This window comes from Carassius carassius, chromosome 40 (genome assembly GCF_963082965.1).
Source record: "Carassius carassius chromosome 40, fCarCar2.1, whole genome shotgun sequence".
Classification (NCBI taxonomy): domain Eukaryota; kingdom Metazoa; phylum Chordata; class Actinopteri; order Cypriniformes; family Cyprinidae; genus Carassius; species Carassius carassius.
In genome coordinates, this window is record NC_081794.1 from 3,517,525 (window position 1) to 3,535,317 (window position 17,793).

Genomic DNA, 17,793 nt, shown 5'->3' on the forward strand with positions numbered 1-17,793 from the left:
ATGTTTTTGTTTCTGAAAGAAATGTGTAGTAGTAATAGTTAATTGTCTCTTATTGGCCTGATTAGCCACAAGTCGTACAAATTAATAAAAGAATACATATTATATACACAGACACTTTGAGTTTGAAGGATTAGTGTAGATTTAATAGATTACATTTGCAAGAGTGTCTGCATTGCATCTACACTGCTTTGACCATCAGTGTCACCGGCTTATGCGTTTTGAGCATTTTAAAATAGTAAACAGCCAATTCAACTGATCTGGAATTTTTAAAAGCTCTGTTTCTCTCATCACTAAATTCTAATTCTTGGCTGTCACATAATTGTTTTTATTTTGTTTTTTTTGTAAAACCATCCAACCCGAACATCCTGTTGCAATTGATAATACATTAACACAGAAAGTTAGTGGGGTGTACAAGTCCAGAGAGTTCATAGGGATCTCTTTAGTTTTGGAGGGGTGAGAGTTGGGGAAGAGAGAACATGGTGAAGGATCTTTGTTGCCCCTGAAATCCGAGATGCAAACTTGGACGTGCAGTCTATTTATCTCCTCCCTCTCTGCTGATTCTGTTCTGCTGATGTTGTCAAAATAGTACAATCCTTTAAAAAGTTGCATCAGATTTTGTTTTTTTAAAGTAAAAAACTGAATACAATATCACACAATGAAGAACTTATAGAAATCACAAAATCAAACTTAAATCCAAAAAAGACCCATACAAAATCTGAGAACATAGTTAAAGAATGCAATTACAGTTTGAATTTTATGAAAAAAAAAATATTTTGCAATATTTAAAATATAAATCATTGCATAAATGTGTCACGATATGTGCCAAGACTATATAATCAATAAATGTGAGTTGTTCAAAGGTTTTTGGTTAAAAAATAAAAATGCTAAAAATTAAATACAAAGTATGTTACAATATGCTTTGTTTGTTCCTACTGCAGCTTTTAAATGGATAGTCCACCAAAAATCATTTACTCACCCTCAAGTTGTTGACATTTGTGAACATTTGTTGGTCCCCACTGACTTCCATAGTATTTTTTTCATACTATGGAAGTCAATGTGGACCAGCAACTGTTTGGTTTCCAATATTCTTCAAAATCTCTTCTTTTATGAATAAATACTGTTCTCTTCCCATGATCACAAAACCAGGACAGGTCATTTGGGAGCTCTAAACTTGTAAGAGCAGGATGAACCAAGAAAAGACCAGGATGACCAGTTTAAAAATGGAAACCAGAACAATACAAGCAGTTTTTTGACAGGTTTCAGTAGCTCTCTGCAGCTTATTGGTTCTTGTGTCCATGAGAGTGAGAGATAAAGATTAATGCAGGAAAGTAGGCTTTTTCATTTCTCATTGGAGGCTGAAATGAAAGCTAATGACAAAAAAAAAAAAAAAAACACAAATCAGTTTAGGCTGGAAATAGAAAAAGATAAAATCTTCTAATCATCAGACAATAGCCTATATATTTAACTAAAGCTGTGGTTCTCAACTGGTTAGACTGTACAGCAATAAAAAAAAATATAAATATTTGAATGTTCTCAATCCTCTATCCTTATATTTTACAAACTGTAATTTCCAGACAGAAATTTACAACATTTCACAATTATACCACTGAAATAAAAGCTATTATTGGAAGGGTTAAAAGTTTGAGGTTTTGAATATTTAAAGGTGAAGAATTATGATATGCATAATAGTATTATAACTTTAAGATGCATTTTTTTTCTCTCCATTTTTCAATCATCCATTTTTGTTTTACAGTAGAATTTAGTAATTTAGAATTAATATTTTTCTGTCATCCTTTTTTTTAATAATTGACAACAATTCAAATATTTTTTTTTTGCAGACAGATATATAGATATAATTTGAGGATAAAAAATATATTTTTAATTTATTTTATTTGTTAACAAATATCATATGACATCAAAGAACCATGAATATGCGAATATTCTGTTAAATTATAGAAATATTAACTTAAAATCTCTGTATTTATATATTCATTTGAACCCTTCTGTTAAATGATCACTTCCTATTTTTGCATGCTATTCTTGAATCTTTTATTTTGGTGAGACACCAGTTGAGAAACACTGTGCTAAAATATATTTGAGTATTGTGACAGAAGCAGGGGTACCTTGGCGAGTCGGGTGTGCTTTAGGGCTCTTTACTGTACTGCTCTGAGACAGAGCTTCCATAATCCACTGAAGAGAAGACGTGCAGTACTCTATCTGAAAACAGGGGAGCATTCATCTATCAACATCAGCTAGATATAGTTGATATGCAGCATAATACAGATATCGCATCATGTGCCCTTACATCGGATTCTAGTCCTCGCAGTCTGCGGTCAACATTGTCCACTCTGAAACACACATCACATTAACATTCTGCTTTAATCTGAGGAAAAAAAAATTTGATCACATTTTTATTTGATTTATCTGACTCGGATTGATAGTTTATACTTTTTTTTTTTTAGCAAGTAAAAGGCCTTTTATTATAATTGTATAAATATCCGCCATCAGGCAATAGTTCATCTGTCTTTTTGCTTTGGAATCTTTACTGATTTTAGACAAGTAAACATAATTGTGGTGTTTTGGAAAGAAGACCCTTTGGGCTTTACTTTTTATCAACCAGATTTGATAATGCTCAAAAATATTAAAAGTTATAGACACTGAAGTGCCTTGAATTTTTTTTTTTACCACATTTAAATATTTTTTTTTATTTGATATAAAAATACATGAAATCAGTCCTGGCGCAATCTAGAAAAGTAATGGGTTGAAAGTCACATGTCTCATGAGTTTCTATTTCAAATCTGAATAAAATGAGGCTCCTGCAAATATTTTTATGAGACTAAGGCTACGTTCACACTGCAGGGCTTAATGCTCAATTCCGATTTTTTGAAAAAAATGTGATTTTTTTTTTTTTTTTTTTGCAAGGCCGTTCACATTTCCAATTAAATGCGACCTTTTGTGATCTCCTGTGTGAACATGAAATGACCCAGAAGTTATCCGCATGCGCAGAAGAGTACTCAACGGCCAACGACGTCACTCGTTGTTTGCGGAAGTAGCTAAACATGGATGTCATAACAACAGTGTAGTCAACAGCGGAGGTCGTTTAGCAATATTAAAGTTATTTAAGCAGCATCGTCCGCCATGGTTGTTGTTTATCTTCTCATTCCCGCCTACTTCAACGCATAATTATGACGTTTGTAGCGTATCAATGACGTACGGGTCAGATACATGTGGCCTGGCCGTTCAGACGGAGGTCGCATTTCAAAAGATCGGATACGTATCGGATTTAGGACCACATACCCAAGTGGCCTGGGTCGCATTTGAAAAGATCGGATCTGTGTCGTTCAGACTGTCATGAAAAGATCAGATACAGGTCGCATTGGGGCAAAAAAATCGGAATTGGGTCATTTCAGCCTGCAGTGTGAACGTAGCCTATGTCTACACCCCACCCCCAAATATAAAAAAAATATTTACCAACTCTATTGAAGGCTTCTACAAAACTATTTAGTCATTAAGGCCCAATCCCAATTCTACCCCTTAGCCCTTCCCCGTTTCGCGCGTTCACATGAAGGGGTAGGGGTGTCTCGATTCTCTTTTGGTTGGAGGGGAAGGGGAAGGGCCAGATAGTCCTTCAAAATGAAGATTTTTCGGGACCACACTTCAACGAAGGGGTATGAATTATCTTGGCAACATGGCTGCTACACCGAACAAAAAGACACATAAATGTAAGCTTTTTTGGCATAAATAAAGATTTTAAGGAAATGTAATTTGTTTTATGTTACATTCAATTGTGAGTTCATATTAACGGTCATGTTACTCAAAGAAATGTTTGCAAAAAATCGCTAATATTTGCTAACGTCATATCATTACAGACTGCATGATAGTGCCACAGCATATGTCTGATCAGGGCGATAACTGCCGTAGACATTGATGGGGGCTAATCCCCCCAATAATTAGAAATCGCTAAACCCTTTTATCAAATATTGCCTATTCGAGAGAGAAAGAGAAATGGAAGTTGCCTGTATTCGCGTCTGTGCATTTAACTTTTTAGAGCGAGTTTACTTAAAAACAGTGATTGTATCCTCTCGTCTCTGGAAAATATAATGTAGAGATTCAGTATTTAAACTGTATTTAATAAAAGTCGTGGGGCGGCGTTGACAAGTTTATTTTCTCCTGGAGATGTGAGTTGCGTGATTTCCAATATGTGTGTGTGTCAGTAAACAGCTCATTAATACAGAACGATAATTAAAGTTCTAATGCACACCAGCACATGTGTGTATTGTAAGAGCTAGACGACGAATGATGGCATGTGACGTCATGGTAGTGGTGTCCCAATCCTTAGGGGAATATTTTCTCCCCTACCCCTTGACACTCTGTTTCAAGGGACAAGGGGAAGGGGTAGGCGGAGGGGTAGGGGAAGGGGTATAAAATAGAATTGGGATTGGGCCTAAACATACTGTCCCATTGCATAGTTTTTTTCAATTATAAAACACTAGACAGAAACTTAGACATCATATAAGTGATTTATTTGAGCACTAGAAAAATACAATAAGAATAATTTGAGTAAGAAAAATAAGAATAATAATAAAAATAAAAATAAAGATTTAACTTTGTATTCCAATTACAGAAAATCCTGAGATTGCTAGAAATGCAGCATTTACAATAAATTACAATGCAAATAAGTGCTGATGGCCACTTATACAGATGGTAATAACACAAATGCGCCATAAAGTAAATAATCCAATATCTCTATTCATATAGACAAGTTCACTTTGATAGCCGTGATCATACAGTAATAGCGAGCTGATTTGGGCTGATTTGCACTCAAACAGATGATTATCATGCAGATACATTCACATTCAACGTAAAACACACTCTCACATATATAAAAACTGTTGAAAAAACAAAAAACAAAAACAAAAGGTGATCGCTATAAGTTCCGCCTCCATTAGCTGACAGGTGCGTCAGAGCGCGCCACGAGCCGTCACGAGAGATCGCCAAAATTCAAATATACTATCTTTTGCCTATCTTTCATTCACTTTTTTTCTGGTGGATCATCTCATTCTGTTTGTGACACCGTACACTGCAAAACCATGACGTTTTTTTACTACCAAGACGCAGTTTCTTAGCGTGAGTTATTCCATAATGGAAACAAACAGTTCTGTCGCTGAAGAACTGAAATGTAAACAAAGGAATTATGATCCATATCACAACGTTATTGCTTTGTTGGACCAAATGTGCTCCATGAGATGCCATTCAGTGGACCCTTACCTTTCTAACTAAACCGGGATTTACAGCTGTGAATGTGTTTATGACTCGTTATTACGATGAATCTGGTATGTACTGCATTCCCATTATTCATGTTTTTATGTGTACTGCTTACACAAATTTAGCAAACACGGTCTTTATAAGCTTCCATTGAAAAACAGCGAACTGTCATCGATGTTTGAGGCTTAGATCTTTATAATGATATATAGTTTGTCAAGATTAAATTTGTCCCGTTTCATTTAATCTATTCATAAACACTGACACGTGTGAGTTTAGGGGCGTTGAGGACCTGGATTACAGGTTAAAGGGAGCTTATAAAGTAGGGGTTTTGCGATATACCGGTATTGACGATAACCGTGATAGTAAAAGCAACAATTATCGATAATGTGTTCATTTAGTGTGTGATGATATATTGGTATTCGATATATTGGTATTCGAATTCTCTTATGATAACACCACATGTAAATATTCCAGCGCCAGTACCTGGTTGAGCTCCCTGGTGGTAGTATTGTGCCTTAACGCTGACACTTGTCAAACAAGAAGACCTCGCAGCTACTCCGAGGAAAGCCGTCTTCATCAGAGTAAGTTGCCATTATTTTATTAGTCATAGAATGGGAAACGTTAAATTAACCTGTTTTCTGTGTTCATATATTGAAAGGTGATTATTTTAATAATTACCACTGTGTCGAGTGGGGCGGGGCCGAGGGATGTGGGAACGAGCGAGGCCAGTGGAGTGATTGGGAAATGAGCGACACCTGCAACCCACCACCGGTCTCGAGTCCCACAGAGGAGATGGAAGGATATAAAACAGGAGCGACGACAGTGAAGGACGAGAGGATGTTTATTTAATGTTTTTGTTTTTATTTATGCACATCAGTCATCCGCGTCCAGTGCCACCGCCAGGCACCGCAGAGGAGATCACCCAGCTGGTGGAGGGCCGAGCAGCAGTGCGTCTGGGAACCGTAATTTTTTTTTTTCTCTCTCCCCTCTCTAGTCTCTGTCGCTCCTCCTTCCATCTCCTTTTCTCTCGCCTCGTCTGTCCTACCCCCAGGTTCCTGCAGGTCCCCATGAGCGGGTGGGTGAGTAGAGCGCAGTCTCGGGAGTACCCCCCGGCCTGCGAGGTATGTGACGAGTGGGGCGGGGCCGAGGGATGTGGGAACGAGCGAGGCAGGTGGAGTGATTGGGAAATGAGCGACACCTGTGACCCACCACCGGTCTCGAGTCCCACAGAGGAGATGGAAGGATATAAAACAGGAGCGACGACAGTGATGAACGAGAGAGGACCAGGCCTGGGCTTTATTTTATGTTTTGGTTTTTATTTGTGCGCATCAGTCGTCCGTGAGGGGCTGCTGCGCTGTTTTGTGTTTATTTTGTTATTAAAGTGTTTGTTATTAAAGTCTTTTTTCTTGACTCGTCTTATTTCTGTATTTGCAATCAATACTGTGCGTAGTAACACTTTATTTCTTTGTTCAAATCTAGTTGCATGATTAAAACTGATCTTGAAAAACTGACCAAACACATTGCTACATTAAACTGTAAAATCTTAAGTTGGTTGCAGTGCCATGCAATTAAAAAGGGATAGTTCACCCAAAAATTAAAAAATGCATCTGAAAACAGATGCAACCGGTTCTTGACTCAATCTTTCGTTCGTTATCTGGCTCGGCTCGGTGTTCATCTTCAGTTCTCTCTTCACAGCAGTTCAGTCAGTGTACTGTTTGAGTAAATTAATTACTCCGGGATATTGGTTTGTTTTAACTCAGAGGGAGTGTCAGTCACGTTAAAAAAAGTTAACAGCTTAAGTCATTTGTGGATTAATGCTTATTGGAGACGCGAACTGTTTCACACGATTCAGTTCGATTTGGTGAACTGATTCAAGAAGTTCCGGTTACATCGAGTGATTATTTTGTGAACCGGACATCACTAAACAGCAGTGAACGTGCTCACAGTGCTCACAACAGACCCGGAAGAGAAGACATTGCTGAATAAAGTCGTAGGTTTTGCTATTTATGGATCAAAATGTATTTTCAATGCTTCAAAAAATTCTAACTGACCCTCTGATGTCACATGACTACTTTGATGATGTTTTTATTACCTTTCTGGACATGGACAGTATACCGTACATTTTCAATGGAGGGACAGAAAGCTCTCGGACTAAATATAAAATATCTTAAACTGTGTCTTGAAGAGGAACGGTCTTACGGGTTTGGAACGACATGAGGGCGAGTCATTAATGACATCATTTTAATATTTGGGTGAATTAACCCTTTAATGTCTCATCTGCTGTCATTACACCCCCCAACTCCTAATGCATTTAGTATGATCTTTTTTTTTTTTAATTATTCACATTTTCACAGATTCTGCAAGGGGTGCCCAAACTTTCGAGGCCCACTGTACCAGATTTGTCGTAATAGCGAGTCATAAACACATCCACAGCTGTACATCCCGGTTTAGTTAGAAAGGTAAGGGTCCACTGAACAACATCTCATAGAGCACGTTTAGTCCAACGAAGCAATAACATTTTAATATGAATCATAATTCCTTTATTAACGTTTCAGTTCTTCAGGGACAGTATTGTTCGTGTCCGTTATGGAATAACTCACGCTCAGAAAACTGCATCTTTGTAGTAAAAAAAACAGCATGGTTTCGTAGCATACTGTGTCACAAACAGAATGAGACGATCCACAAAAAAAAGTCAAACATAGGTGGAAGGTTGTTTATTTTAATTCTGGCACTTTCTTGTGATGGCTTGTGACGTGCGCTGTGATACACCTGCCGTCTGATGGAGGCGTAACTTAGCGATTAGCTTTTGCACAAATTATTCTTAATTTTTTTTTCTCAACATTTTTCAAATGTGTGAGTGTGTTTTACTGTGCTATTACGGTGTAAACACAGGTATCAATGTGAATGCCATCTATATTAATCTATATTAATAGAGTGTAATTATTGTCTTTATGGCGCATTTGTATGATCGCCATCAGCACGATAATTGACTATATGAGCAGAAATCAGTGTAAATTCTGTATTTCTAGCAATCTCAGGATGTACTGTAATTGGCATACATAGTTAAATCTTTTTTTATTTTTATTATTTATTTTTATTATTCAAATTATTCTTATTGTATTTTTCTAGTGCTCAAATAAATCACTTATATGATTTCAAAGATTCAGTATTGTTTTATAATTGAAAAACTATGCACTGGTATGTTTAATAACTGAAATAGTTTATAGAACCCTTCAATACAGTTGGTAAGAAAAATGGGGGGGGACTAGACATAGTATCAGAAAAATGGTAGCAGGAATCAAAATTTTCACGGTATCTTCTTTGAAATAGAAAAACTTTCAACCCATTACTTTTCTAGATTGCTCCAGGACTGATTTCATGTATTTTTTAATCAAATAAAAGAAATTCAGTGTGGAACAATTTTTTTCAAGGCACTTCAGTGTCTATAACTTTAAATCTTTTTGAGCATTATCAACTCAAAGGGTCTTCTTTGCAAAAACACCAAAATTATGTGTGTAACACACTGAAGTAAGGAACTGTTGCAATTTTAAGTTAGGTAGGGCACTTTCAGCTGTGAGTCACAAAATAGGGGTGCTGGCTAACAATTTTCTAAGATATTAAAAACCTGTTATTTACTCTGTCATTATAGTATATGGAGTGTACATTGATTTGGAAAAAAAAGTAATTTAAAGCAGTTTAACATGAAAAAATTTAATACTTTCGCCAGGCACTGTATATATATATATATATATATATATATATATATATATATATATATATATATGACCCCGGAGCACAAAACCAGTCTTTTTTTGAAATTGAGATTTATACATTATCTGAAATCTGAATAAATAAGCTTTCCATTGATGTATGGTTTATTAGGATAGGACAATATTTGGCTGAGAGACCGCTATTTGAAAATCTGGTATCTGAGGGTGCAAAAAAAGGGTTATGGTATCAAGAGCTCAAGCTCCTGCAATATCTGTGCTAGCCTTTGCGAATAAACACTCCACTATAAGTACAAGCCTGTTATCCTTACAGAAAACGCCCCAGGTTAAAAAGTCAGTCATCTGATTGTAATGTGCATAAAAAATACACTTTATTACACAGACAGGAGCACACACACACACACACACACACACACACACACACACACACACACACACACACACACACATATATATATATATATATATATATATATATATATATATATATATATACACACACTCATCTAAAGGATTATTAGGAACACCATACTAATACCGTGTTTGACCCCCTTTCGCCTTCAGAACTGCCTCAATTCTACGTGGCATTGATTCAAAAAGGTGCTGAAAGCATTCTTTAGGAATGTTGGCCCATATTGACAGGATAGCATCTTGCAGTTGATGGAGATTTGTGAGATGCACATCCAGGGCACAAAGCTCCCGTTCCACCACATCCCAAAGATGCTCTATTGGGTTGAGATCTGGTGACTGTGGGGGCCATTTTAATACAGTGAACTCATTGTCATGTTCAAGAAACCAATTTGAAATGATTCGAGCTTTGTGACATGGTGCATTATCCTGCTGGAAGTAGCCATCAGAGGATGGGTACATGGTGCTCATAAAGGGATGGACATGGTCAGAAACAATGCTCAGGTAGGCCATGGCATTTAAACAATGCCCAATTGGCACCAAGGGACCTAAAGTTTGCCAAGAAAACATCCCCCACACCATTACACCACCACCAGCAGCCTGCACAGTGGTAACAAGGCATGTCAATGTTCTCATTCTCGTTCTCATTCTGTTTACGACAAATTCTGACTCTACCATCTGAATGTCTCAACAGACATTGAGACTCATCAGACCAGGCAACATTTTTCCAGTCTTCAACTATCCGATTTTGGTGAGCTTGTGCAAATTGTAGCCTCTTTTTCCTATTTGTAGTGGAGATGAGTGGTACCCGGTGGGGGTCTTCTGCTGTTGTAGCTCATCCGCCTCAAGGTTGTGCGTGTTGTGGCTTCATAAATGCTTTGCTGCATACCTCGGTTGTAACGATGTAACTGTTATTTCAGTCAAAGTTGCTCTTATATCGCTTGAATCAGTCGGCCCATTCTCCTCTGACCTCTAGCATCAACAAGGCATTTTCGCCCACAGGACTGCCGCATAATGGATGTTTTTCCCTCTACACACCATTCTTTGTAAACCCTAGAAATGGCCCGTCTGGCATCAACAACCATGCCATGCTCAAAATTGCTTAAATCACCTTTCTTTCCCATTCTGACATTCAGTTTGGAGTTCAGGAGATTGTCTTGACCAGGACCACACCCCTAAATGCATTGAAGCAACTGCCATGTGATTGGTTAATTAGATAATTGCATTAATGAGAAATTGAACAGGTGTTCCTATTAATCCTTTAGGTATATGTAAAATACAACAGTATGAACAGATAACACTAAACTCATATTTCAGGAGGTTTTTTGACTCACTTAGCAGTCATGCGCTTTAGCTTCTCAGAGTCAGTCCCTCTTCGTTTTTTGCTCTCGAGAGTCAGAAAGTTCTCCTTCTGGAAGGTCTCCCATTTCACCAGCCTGTTAGCATCTTTACCCTTTAACTGCAGTGCTATTATAAAAGGCAAATGCACAATTTTTACTTTACGTCACATTTTAAATTCAACAAATCTGCTTGAACTGCAGATCATTTCTAATTTTACCAAATCGGTGGAGTTTGGTGGACGGCACTTTGCGTAAGTTTCTTTTGATTAAGAGGTTGATGAGGGATAGGATGATGAATGGTGGAGCGAGTGTTGGACGGGAATGATACTCCACTATCAGATTATACCGCTGAAACTTCCAGTATGTGTCACTGCGCTCCTGAACCTTAGAGAAGGTGTAGCTACAGAAACAGACACAAAGAGAATGGAAATACATGGATGGATGGATGGATACGTTGATGGCTACAAACAGCAGATGAATGACTAAAACAAATACCTGAATGTGGCGATGAGCAGGTTGACTAGAAGGATGTTGGTGACTAGCAGGAATATGACCAGCAAAATGACCACAAGCCAGTTGTGGCTGGTGTCTCTACATGGCTCTTTTCCTTCATTAATCAGTGTCAGATTATCTGTGCAGTCTCTATCCCAATATTTGCCAGCTTAACATACACAGATACAATATAGTCAATGGATGTTAATAGAAAGTTGTGAAATATTTTTAGTTGTCAATATAAAGGAATAGTTCAGCCTAAAATTTAAATTTGTAGAAAAATTACTTATCCTCAATCAATGTAAGATGTACATGTTCATCAGAACAGATTTGGAGAAATTGCACTACTTAAATAGCACTACTTCAAATAGCTCACAAATGGATCTTCTGCAGTGAATGGGTGCCGTCAGAATGAGAGTCCAAATAGTTGATAAAAACATCACAATAATCCACAAGTAACCCACACCACTCTAGTCAATCAATTAACATTTTGTGAAGTAAAAGCTATGCGTTTTTAAGAAACAAATCCATCATCAAGGCATTTTTGTTTTTACCTTTTAACATGCTTTCAGCTTAAATGAGTCTTCTATCCACAATTTCACTTTCTCCAGTGAAAAAGTTATCTTGTTTCAACCACATATGCACAGTTCATGAACAGTTTACAAGCAAAAACAGTCCAAAGCAGTTCTAAATAAATATGTTGGTGAATTTTGATGTGACGACAGGGGACTTTTTTTACTGGAGAAAGCACTGTTATGAAATATGGACTCATATTTTTCCCAGAAAAAATGGCGTAAAGATAAAACACCCTAAGGATTTGTTTATTTATAATATTGTGATGTTTTTAATAGCTGCTTGGACTCTCATTCTGATGGCACCAATTCAATGCAGAGGATCAATTGGATCCATTTTCCAAATCTGTTTCAGTGAAGAAACAAACTCGTCTCCATTTTAGGGCAGCATGTTTTCAGCAAATTTAAATTTTTGAGTGAACTATTCCTTTAAGTGTAAATCAAAAGTGTACATACTGTCTATTTCTTCAACAGGAATATGTCCAAATATATGCAAATATGGTCTGTACAAGACTCGTCGAAACACTCTATCAGGGCTTGGGTCGTATTGGTATAATAGAGCTTGATTGGCCACGCCATACGCAATCAGAAACACCCCCAGGAAGAATAAGAAGAAGAATGCATCCTTTATCTGTGGTTCAATCATAGGAAATAAAAAAAGTAGTGAGATGTGAAAGGTCTCCAATTGTTGCTTTAAATTTTGTTTAAATTCATTTTAAACATTTTTTATCTGTAAACAGTTGACACTGGGATTGGGAGTTTAGTGGTGTAGAAGTCTTTTAGGCTTGGACGGCTTTTAAAATCATGAAATCAATCTATATTTTTCAGTACGGTTGCTTGGAAAGGTCTTGATTTTATAGTAATGCATTGTATGCATAATGATTTTTGCTGGATGGCATCTATAGAGCTTCATTTTGACTTTGATTGCCTCTCTGATTGTCTCACCATTTTGCCAAGTATGATGATTTGTGGACCCAGCTGTCTGTGAATGGCAAAAATATGGATGAGTCGGAGCGTGAAGACCATGTAGTCCATACACAGTATACCGCGTCCCATGTTAAACGACCAACTGAACATCCTGAGAAACATAAAAGTACACATGAATACAGTATTAGCATCATTACTCCAGTCTTCAGTGTTATGTGATCCTTCATAAATAATTATCATATACTGATTTGCTGCTCACAAAATCTTTCTTATTATCATCAACGTTGAAAACTATATTGCTAAATATTTTTGTGGACTGTCAAGCATTACCTGCAGCACAATCCAGCAATAAAGAGGGAGATGGCAAGCACATCAAACTTATTCCAAACATCCTGAAGATACAGCATCAACCTCTGACAAAACATCTTACTGCCCACAATGAATGTCTGGGAGTAAAAGAGTAAAAAGAGTTTGTTTCACTTCTTTGATACAGGGGTAAAAAAATAAATAAAATCTTTTGACTGAACATTTTTCCTTGGCCAAACCCCATTTTACAGCCATACCTGTAACACACCCAGTTTAAGACCAGTGTTCATCTTCTTGTAATTAGGAGCACTTGTTGTCCTAATTTGAAAAATTTAGGTGCACCTTCTAATCCATAATAAAACATTTGTCTTCCTAATACAAAAGTGACAATTGATTTCTTTTTAACTTTGTAAATTATTTTTTATTTTATTTTATTAAATGTATGCAGTGTTTCCTCTAGAAATTTTTCCAGCTCTGGTGGCAGGACTATTTCTCATGGAACACGCCCCCTCCCCACCCAAGAATCATGTGCACTCAGAATTGAATGAACTAACAAGTAAATAGTAAATAATAAAATAAGAACAAAAAAATGAATGGCAATCAATAACACAAACAAAATCAATAACAAGATACAAATGAAATTAACAGTACTTTAATTTTTTCAGTGAGGTCTAACTATAATCTATTCAACTGTACAATAACACTAGATAATATATATCTTCACTGTATAATGAAAGACAGCAGCAGGTTTATTTAGGCTGCTGTTTCTTTAAGACCTCATGCAGGATCTAATATACTGCTACACAAGGCTATATGCTTAGTGCTTGTCCTCTTTAAAAATGTAGGAGAACCTTCTGAGCAATAACCAAATTCTGATAAAAATTAGCTTCCCTAATAAGAGGAGACATTTGACTCCTTAAAGTGACTTACAGGGGTAATTTCTTTTTACTTTTGTAATGGCATCACAAAATCAGGCAGTACTTGTTATTGAACTGTTGTATTAAATCAATTTCACATTTGCAAACTCCCTTAATTATTAAAAGGGTTCTATTATGCTTTTTCACATTTTGAATTTTAGTTAGGGTGTGGTGTGTATGTTTGGGCATAACAAAGATCTACAAAGTTAAAAATCTAGTCCACACCAAATGGATATATTTCATATATTTTTTAATCCCTTTTCACGAACTACAATGAACGGATCGTTTGGACTACAGCATTGTTTTCCAGCGTTTTGTGATGCCACAAAGCGGCCCATTAGAATATCATTAAAATAATTCCTGCCTACATAAATTCAAATGATTGGAGGGTGGGGAGGGGCAGGGTTGTGGTTAGAACGCTTGATTGAGTACTTCAGACAAGAAGACGACAAAGAAGAAGAAGAGCTGCTGTACTGTAGAGCCAAGTTTTTGCCATGTTGAAGGAACACAGTTTTTTCACCCCCCTGCCCAAACGTCTTTGTTTGGTCTTGCTAAAGCGGACGCTGTCAGGCCAACCAGTAACTGATTTACATAGCTGCACCCGACCCGCACCCTATCATCACATTCAGGGTTTGTACAGTCATGAAAAACTTGGAAAAGTTATGGAATTTTAAAACAGCAATTTCCAGGCCTGGAAAAGTTTTGGAAAAATAAATAAAACCATAAAGTTTTGGAAAAGTCATGGAAATCTATTTCACAGTTCTCTGTATAATAGAATTATGTTTAATCCGGTCCTGAATTTGCAATTTGCTGCAAAACATTTATTCTATATAGCGTATAGGTCAGATGTAAATAAATAAAAAAATAAATAAATCCACACAAACCATCAGATTAAATCAATCATTTGAAAACCAATCACATCACATTTTGTTTTTCGGAAGGTAGGCCTTCACCAAACCCATAACTAATCGAGTGGATTGTGACAGGCTAGCGAAAAAGGTATTTTAATAATGTAAATTATGTGAAAAATAAACCGTTTCTTAAACCACCAAGCATGAGAGCATGCTTTAGTACACCCCCAAAACAATATTAAGACTTTGTAAAAGAGAATAATAGGACCCCTTTAAAAGCTGTCACTCTCCTTATCACAATCTGTGGGTGCACATAGAATGAGAGCACGCAAGTGAGTTCTCAAGACTCAAAATCACGTGCAAATGATACATTCCATCACTGCGTTATAAGCATGGATCCTGCGGGAATGAGTAGAATTATTAATAATAGCCACAATCCCATGCCAAATTCAAGTCCTGCTCTGCATTCTCTGCTAATAACCCAACTGTGAATTATGAGAGCAGCGTTGTGTTGTCAGTGAGACACTGCAGCTGTGGAGGGGATGATTTTTCGTATGCCGGCAGAACAACAACAACGCACTAGACATTTCTTTTCCTCTAGTATTTTACAACTGACGGAAATCCGTCCTAGCGAAAAAAACAGGAAGTGATTTGAGAAATGTAGCATCTACCTCTCGGATTTCCTCGCAGATGAACGTGAACACCCAGAAATACAGCACATACTCAGAAACAGCAGGGCCTTCAGGCGGAGGCGGCTTGAAGTCGACCAAAAGCACGTAGGCGTACAGAAACAGGAAGAGGAAGTACATCACAACGTTGCCGATGAATGAAGTGACAGGGGCGTACCAGAACTGCTTCCAGCGGGAAACCCAAAACGGGCTCTTCTTGGGTCGGAAACTTGTAGCAGTACCTGCTTACAGGAAGGAGTCAACAGGGAAGCCAATAAGGAAGACCTATTTTGGCCAACCTGATCAAGAACGGGAAACAAAATTAGTCCAGTGGGTTTTAAAATAAAAAACAGACCTTTTGTTATTCGCCTGATGTTATTTGAATCCTCATGATCGCCTTCACTGCTAAATATTGCAAGAAAATAATGGATTAAGAAATGTTGGTCTACAGAGATCTTATATAAATGCATGTATCATATAAAACCCAATTTACTGGTGTTTGATGTCAGCGAAGGAGAAAACAGTCTCTTCGTAATTACAGTCTGTTGCTGAAGGTGGAGGTGCAATCACTGATTTAACTTCTTCTGCATTCTCTGCTTTTCTGTAAAGATGATATTTCAGTCATTCTTACTAAACAGTACATTTTCAAATTGTAGCCTATTGAATAACATTTTGTGAAAATGGAAATATAAGTTCATAATTTCACTAGTAGGTAATATTTCTATTAATCTATTAAGACATTTTCTATGTGCTACTTTTGTTTTGGTAATTAAAAGTCAGTTTATCCCTTAATGTACTGTTCATGTCTTTTTGACCCAGATAAAAAGTTTTATGTTTGTTTGTGTTCTATTAAATGTTTAATTTTGTTAGTTCAAAATATTACCACAACACAACAAAAACAGATAAGTACATATTTTTATTATTTTATTATATTTATATTTTTGGAGTGTCAGGGAGTTTGTATACTCTGGTTCAGTTTTTGTCAAATTTGTGCAAATTTTAGCAATAGATTTAATGTTTTCTGTTATGAATTGTGGCATTACTTGATTTGTATTATCTTCTATCCTGTCGTATTAAAACTTACCAAGTTGGCATGATGATATATTTATTTATTTATTTTTATATACTGTATATGTGAACCTTGACCACAAAACCAGTCTTAAGTCGCTGGGGTATATTTGTAGCAATAGCCAAAAAATACATTGAATGGATCAAAATTATTTATTTTTCTTTTATGCCAAGAATCATTAGATATTAAGCAAAGATCATGTTCCATGAAGATAATTAATAAATTAATAAATTAATAAATTAATTTTTAGCAGTAGGACATTAATAAATGTCCTACTGTAAATATATTGAAACTTAATTTTTGATTAGTAATATGCATTGCTAAAAACTTAATTTGAACAAATTTAAAGGAGATTTTCACAATATATTTTTTTTTTGTACCCTCAGATTCCAGATTCTAGTTGTATCTCGGCCAAATATTGTCCTATTCAAACAAGCCATAATGTGTCTGAAGCAAACATTGAAAAACACCAACAACACATTGGCCAGCGACAGCCCATGACATCACTATCAGTGTGACTATAGTATTAATAGGTGCTGGGAGAACACGTTATCCTCTTCTTCGTCTGAAGCTTGTGTCCGAAGCATGGCAGGAAGCTAGAGGACACAGTTTCTCATTCCCTACTCAGGGAATCATGGTTACATAAGTAACCTGAGACGTTCCCTTTCAAGGGAACTTCGAACTGCGTTCTCTATGAGTTGCTATGGGGAACAGTATACCCACACCACCATGCTGAGGGGAGTGCAGGCCAGAACCATGGCGAGCACAAAGTACCAACTCTACCATTTCCAGTTGCCCCTGGGACGTTCGATGGCTGTCCGTTACATTATCCATTATGGTCAAAGGCCTAGGCAATATACCCAAACTTACTCCTGGGCACGGGGTAGAGCTCAAGGCTTGTAATCAAGCATAGATTCCTTTAAAGGAATACAACCAAGAGCCTAGCATCATACTAAGTCTAGGCCTGTCATAAAGGGGCTACCGCTTACTCTTGCATAAGCTTGCTGTAGGAAATGTCTCAACAGATCCCTAGTAGCAATACCCTGTTTAAATAGGTAATCTGAGGATACATAGGTGGAGTGGCACCCAAGATAAATGGGGCTTTTACCAGCTCAAGAATGGGCATGAAGCAACCGCAAAGCCCTTACCATATAAGTTTTAGTAAAGAAGGCAGAGTACTAGCATGTGAACTTACCACAGTATGGATTTTAGACAGTGTGCAAAGACTTCATGTGCACACTTAACATAAC

General features: G+C 36.9%; 1 protein-coding gene across 3 annotated transcripts in view; it reads right to left on the reverse strand.

Annotated features, from left to right (window-relative positions):
• Positions 1 to 926: 926 nt before the first annotated feature.
• Positions 927 to 17,793, reverse strand: part of LOC132121974 (transient receptor potential cation channel subfamily M member 4-like) — a 95,577-nt gene continuing 78,710 nt past the window's right edge. For 2 of the 3 annotated variants that reach the window (XM_059531749.1, XM_059531748.1), the window contains exons 17-28: positions 15,968 to 16,075; positions 15,830 to 15,879; positions 15,478 to 15,719; positions 13,063 to 13,178; positions 12,751 to 12,883; positions 12,262 to 12,436; positions 11,237 to 11,402; positions 10,960 to 11,141; positions 10,736 to 10,868; positions 2,306 to 2,348; positions 2,124 to 2,217; positions 927 to 1,367 (exon numbers count right to left, since the gene is read on the reverse strand). In XM_059531749.1, coding sequence (XP_059387732.1) covers positions 1,339 to 1,367; positions 2,124 to 2,217; positions 2,306 to 2,348; positions 10,736 to 10,868; positions 10,960 to 11,141; positions 11,237 to 11,402; positions 12,262 to 12,436; positions 12,751 to 12,883; positions 13,063 to 13,178; positions 15,478 to 15,719; positions 15,830 to 15,879; positions 15,968 to 16,075 — 1,471 coding nt within the window. In that variant the 3' untranslated portion in view covers positions 927 to 1,338. The remainder of the gene's footprint in view (positions 1,368 to 2,123; positions 2,218 to 2,305; positions 2,349 to 10,735; positions 10,869 to 10,959; positions 11,142 to 11,236; positions 11,403 to 12,261; positions 12,437 to 12,750; positions 12,884 to 13,062; positions 13,179 to 15,477; positions 15,720 to 15,829; positions 15,880 to 15,967; positions 16,076 to 17,793) is intronic. The other variant, XM_059531750.1, reaches the window with a different exon arrangement.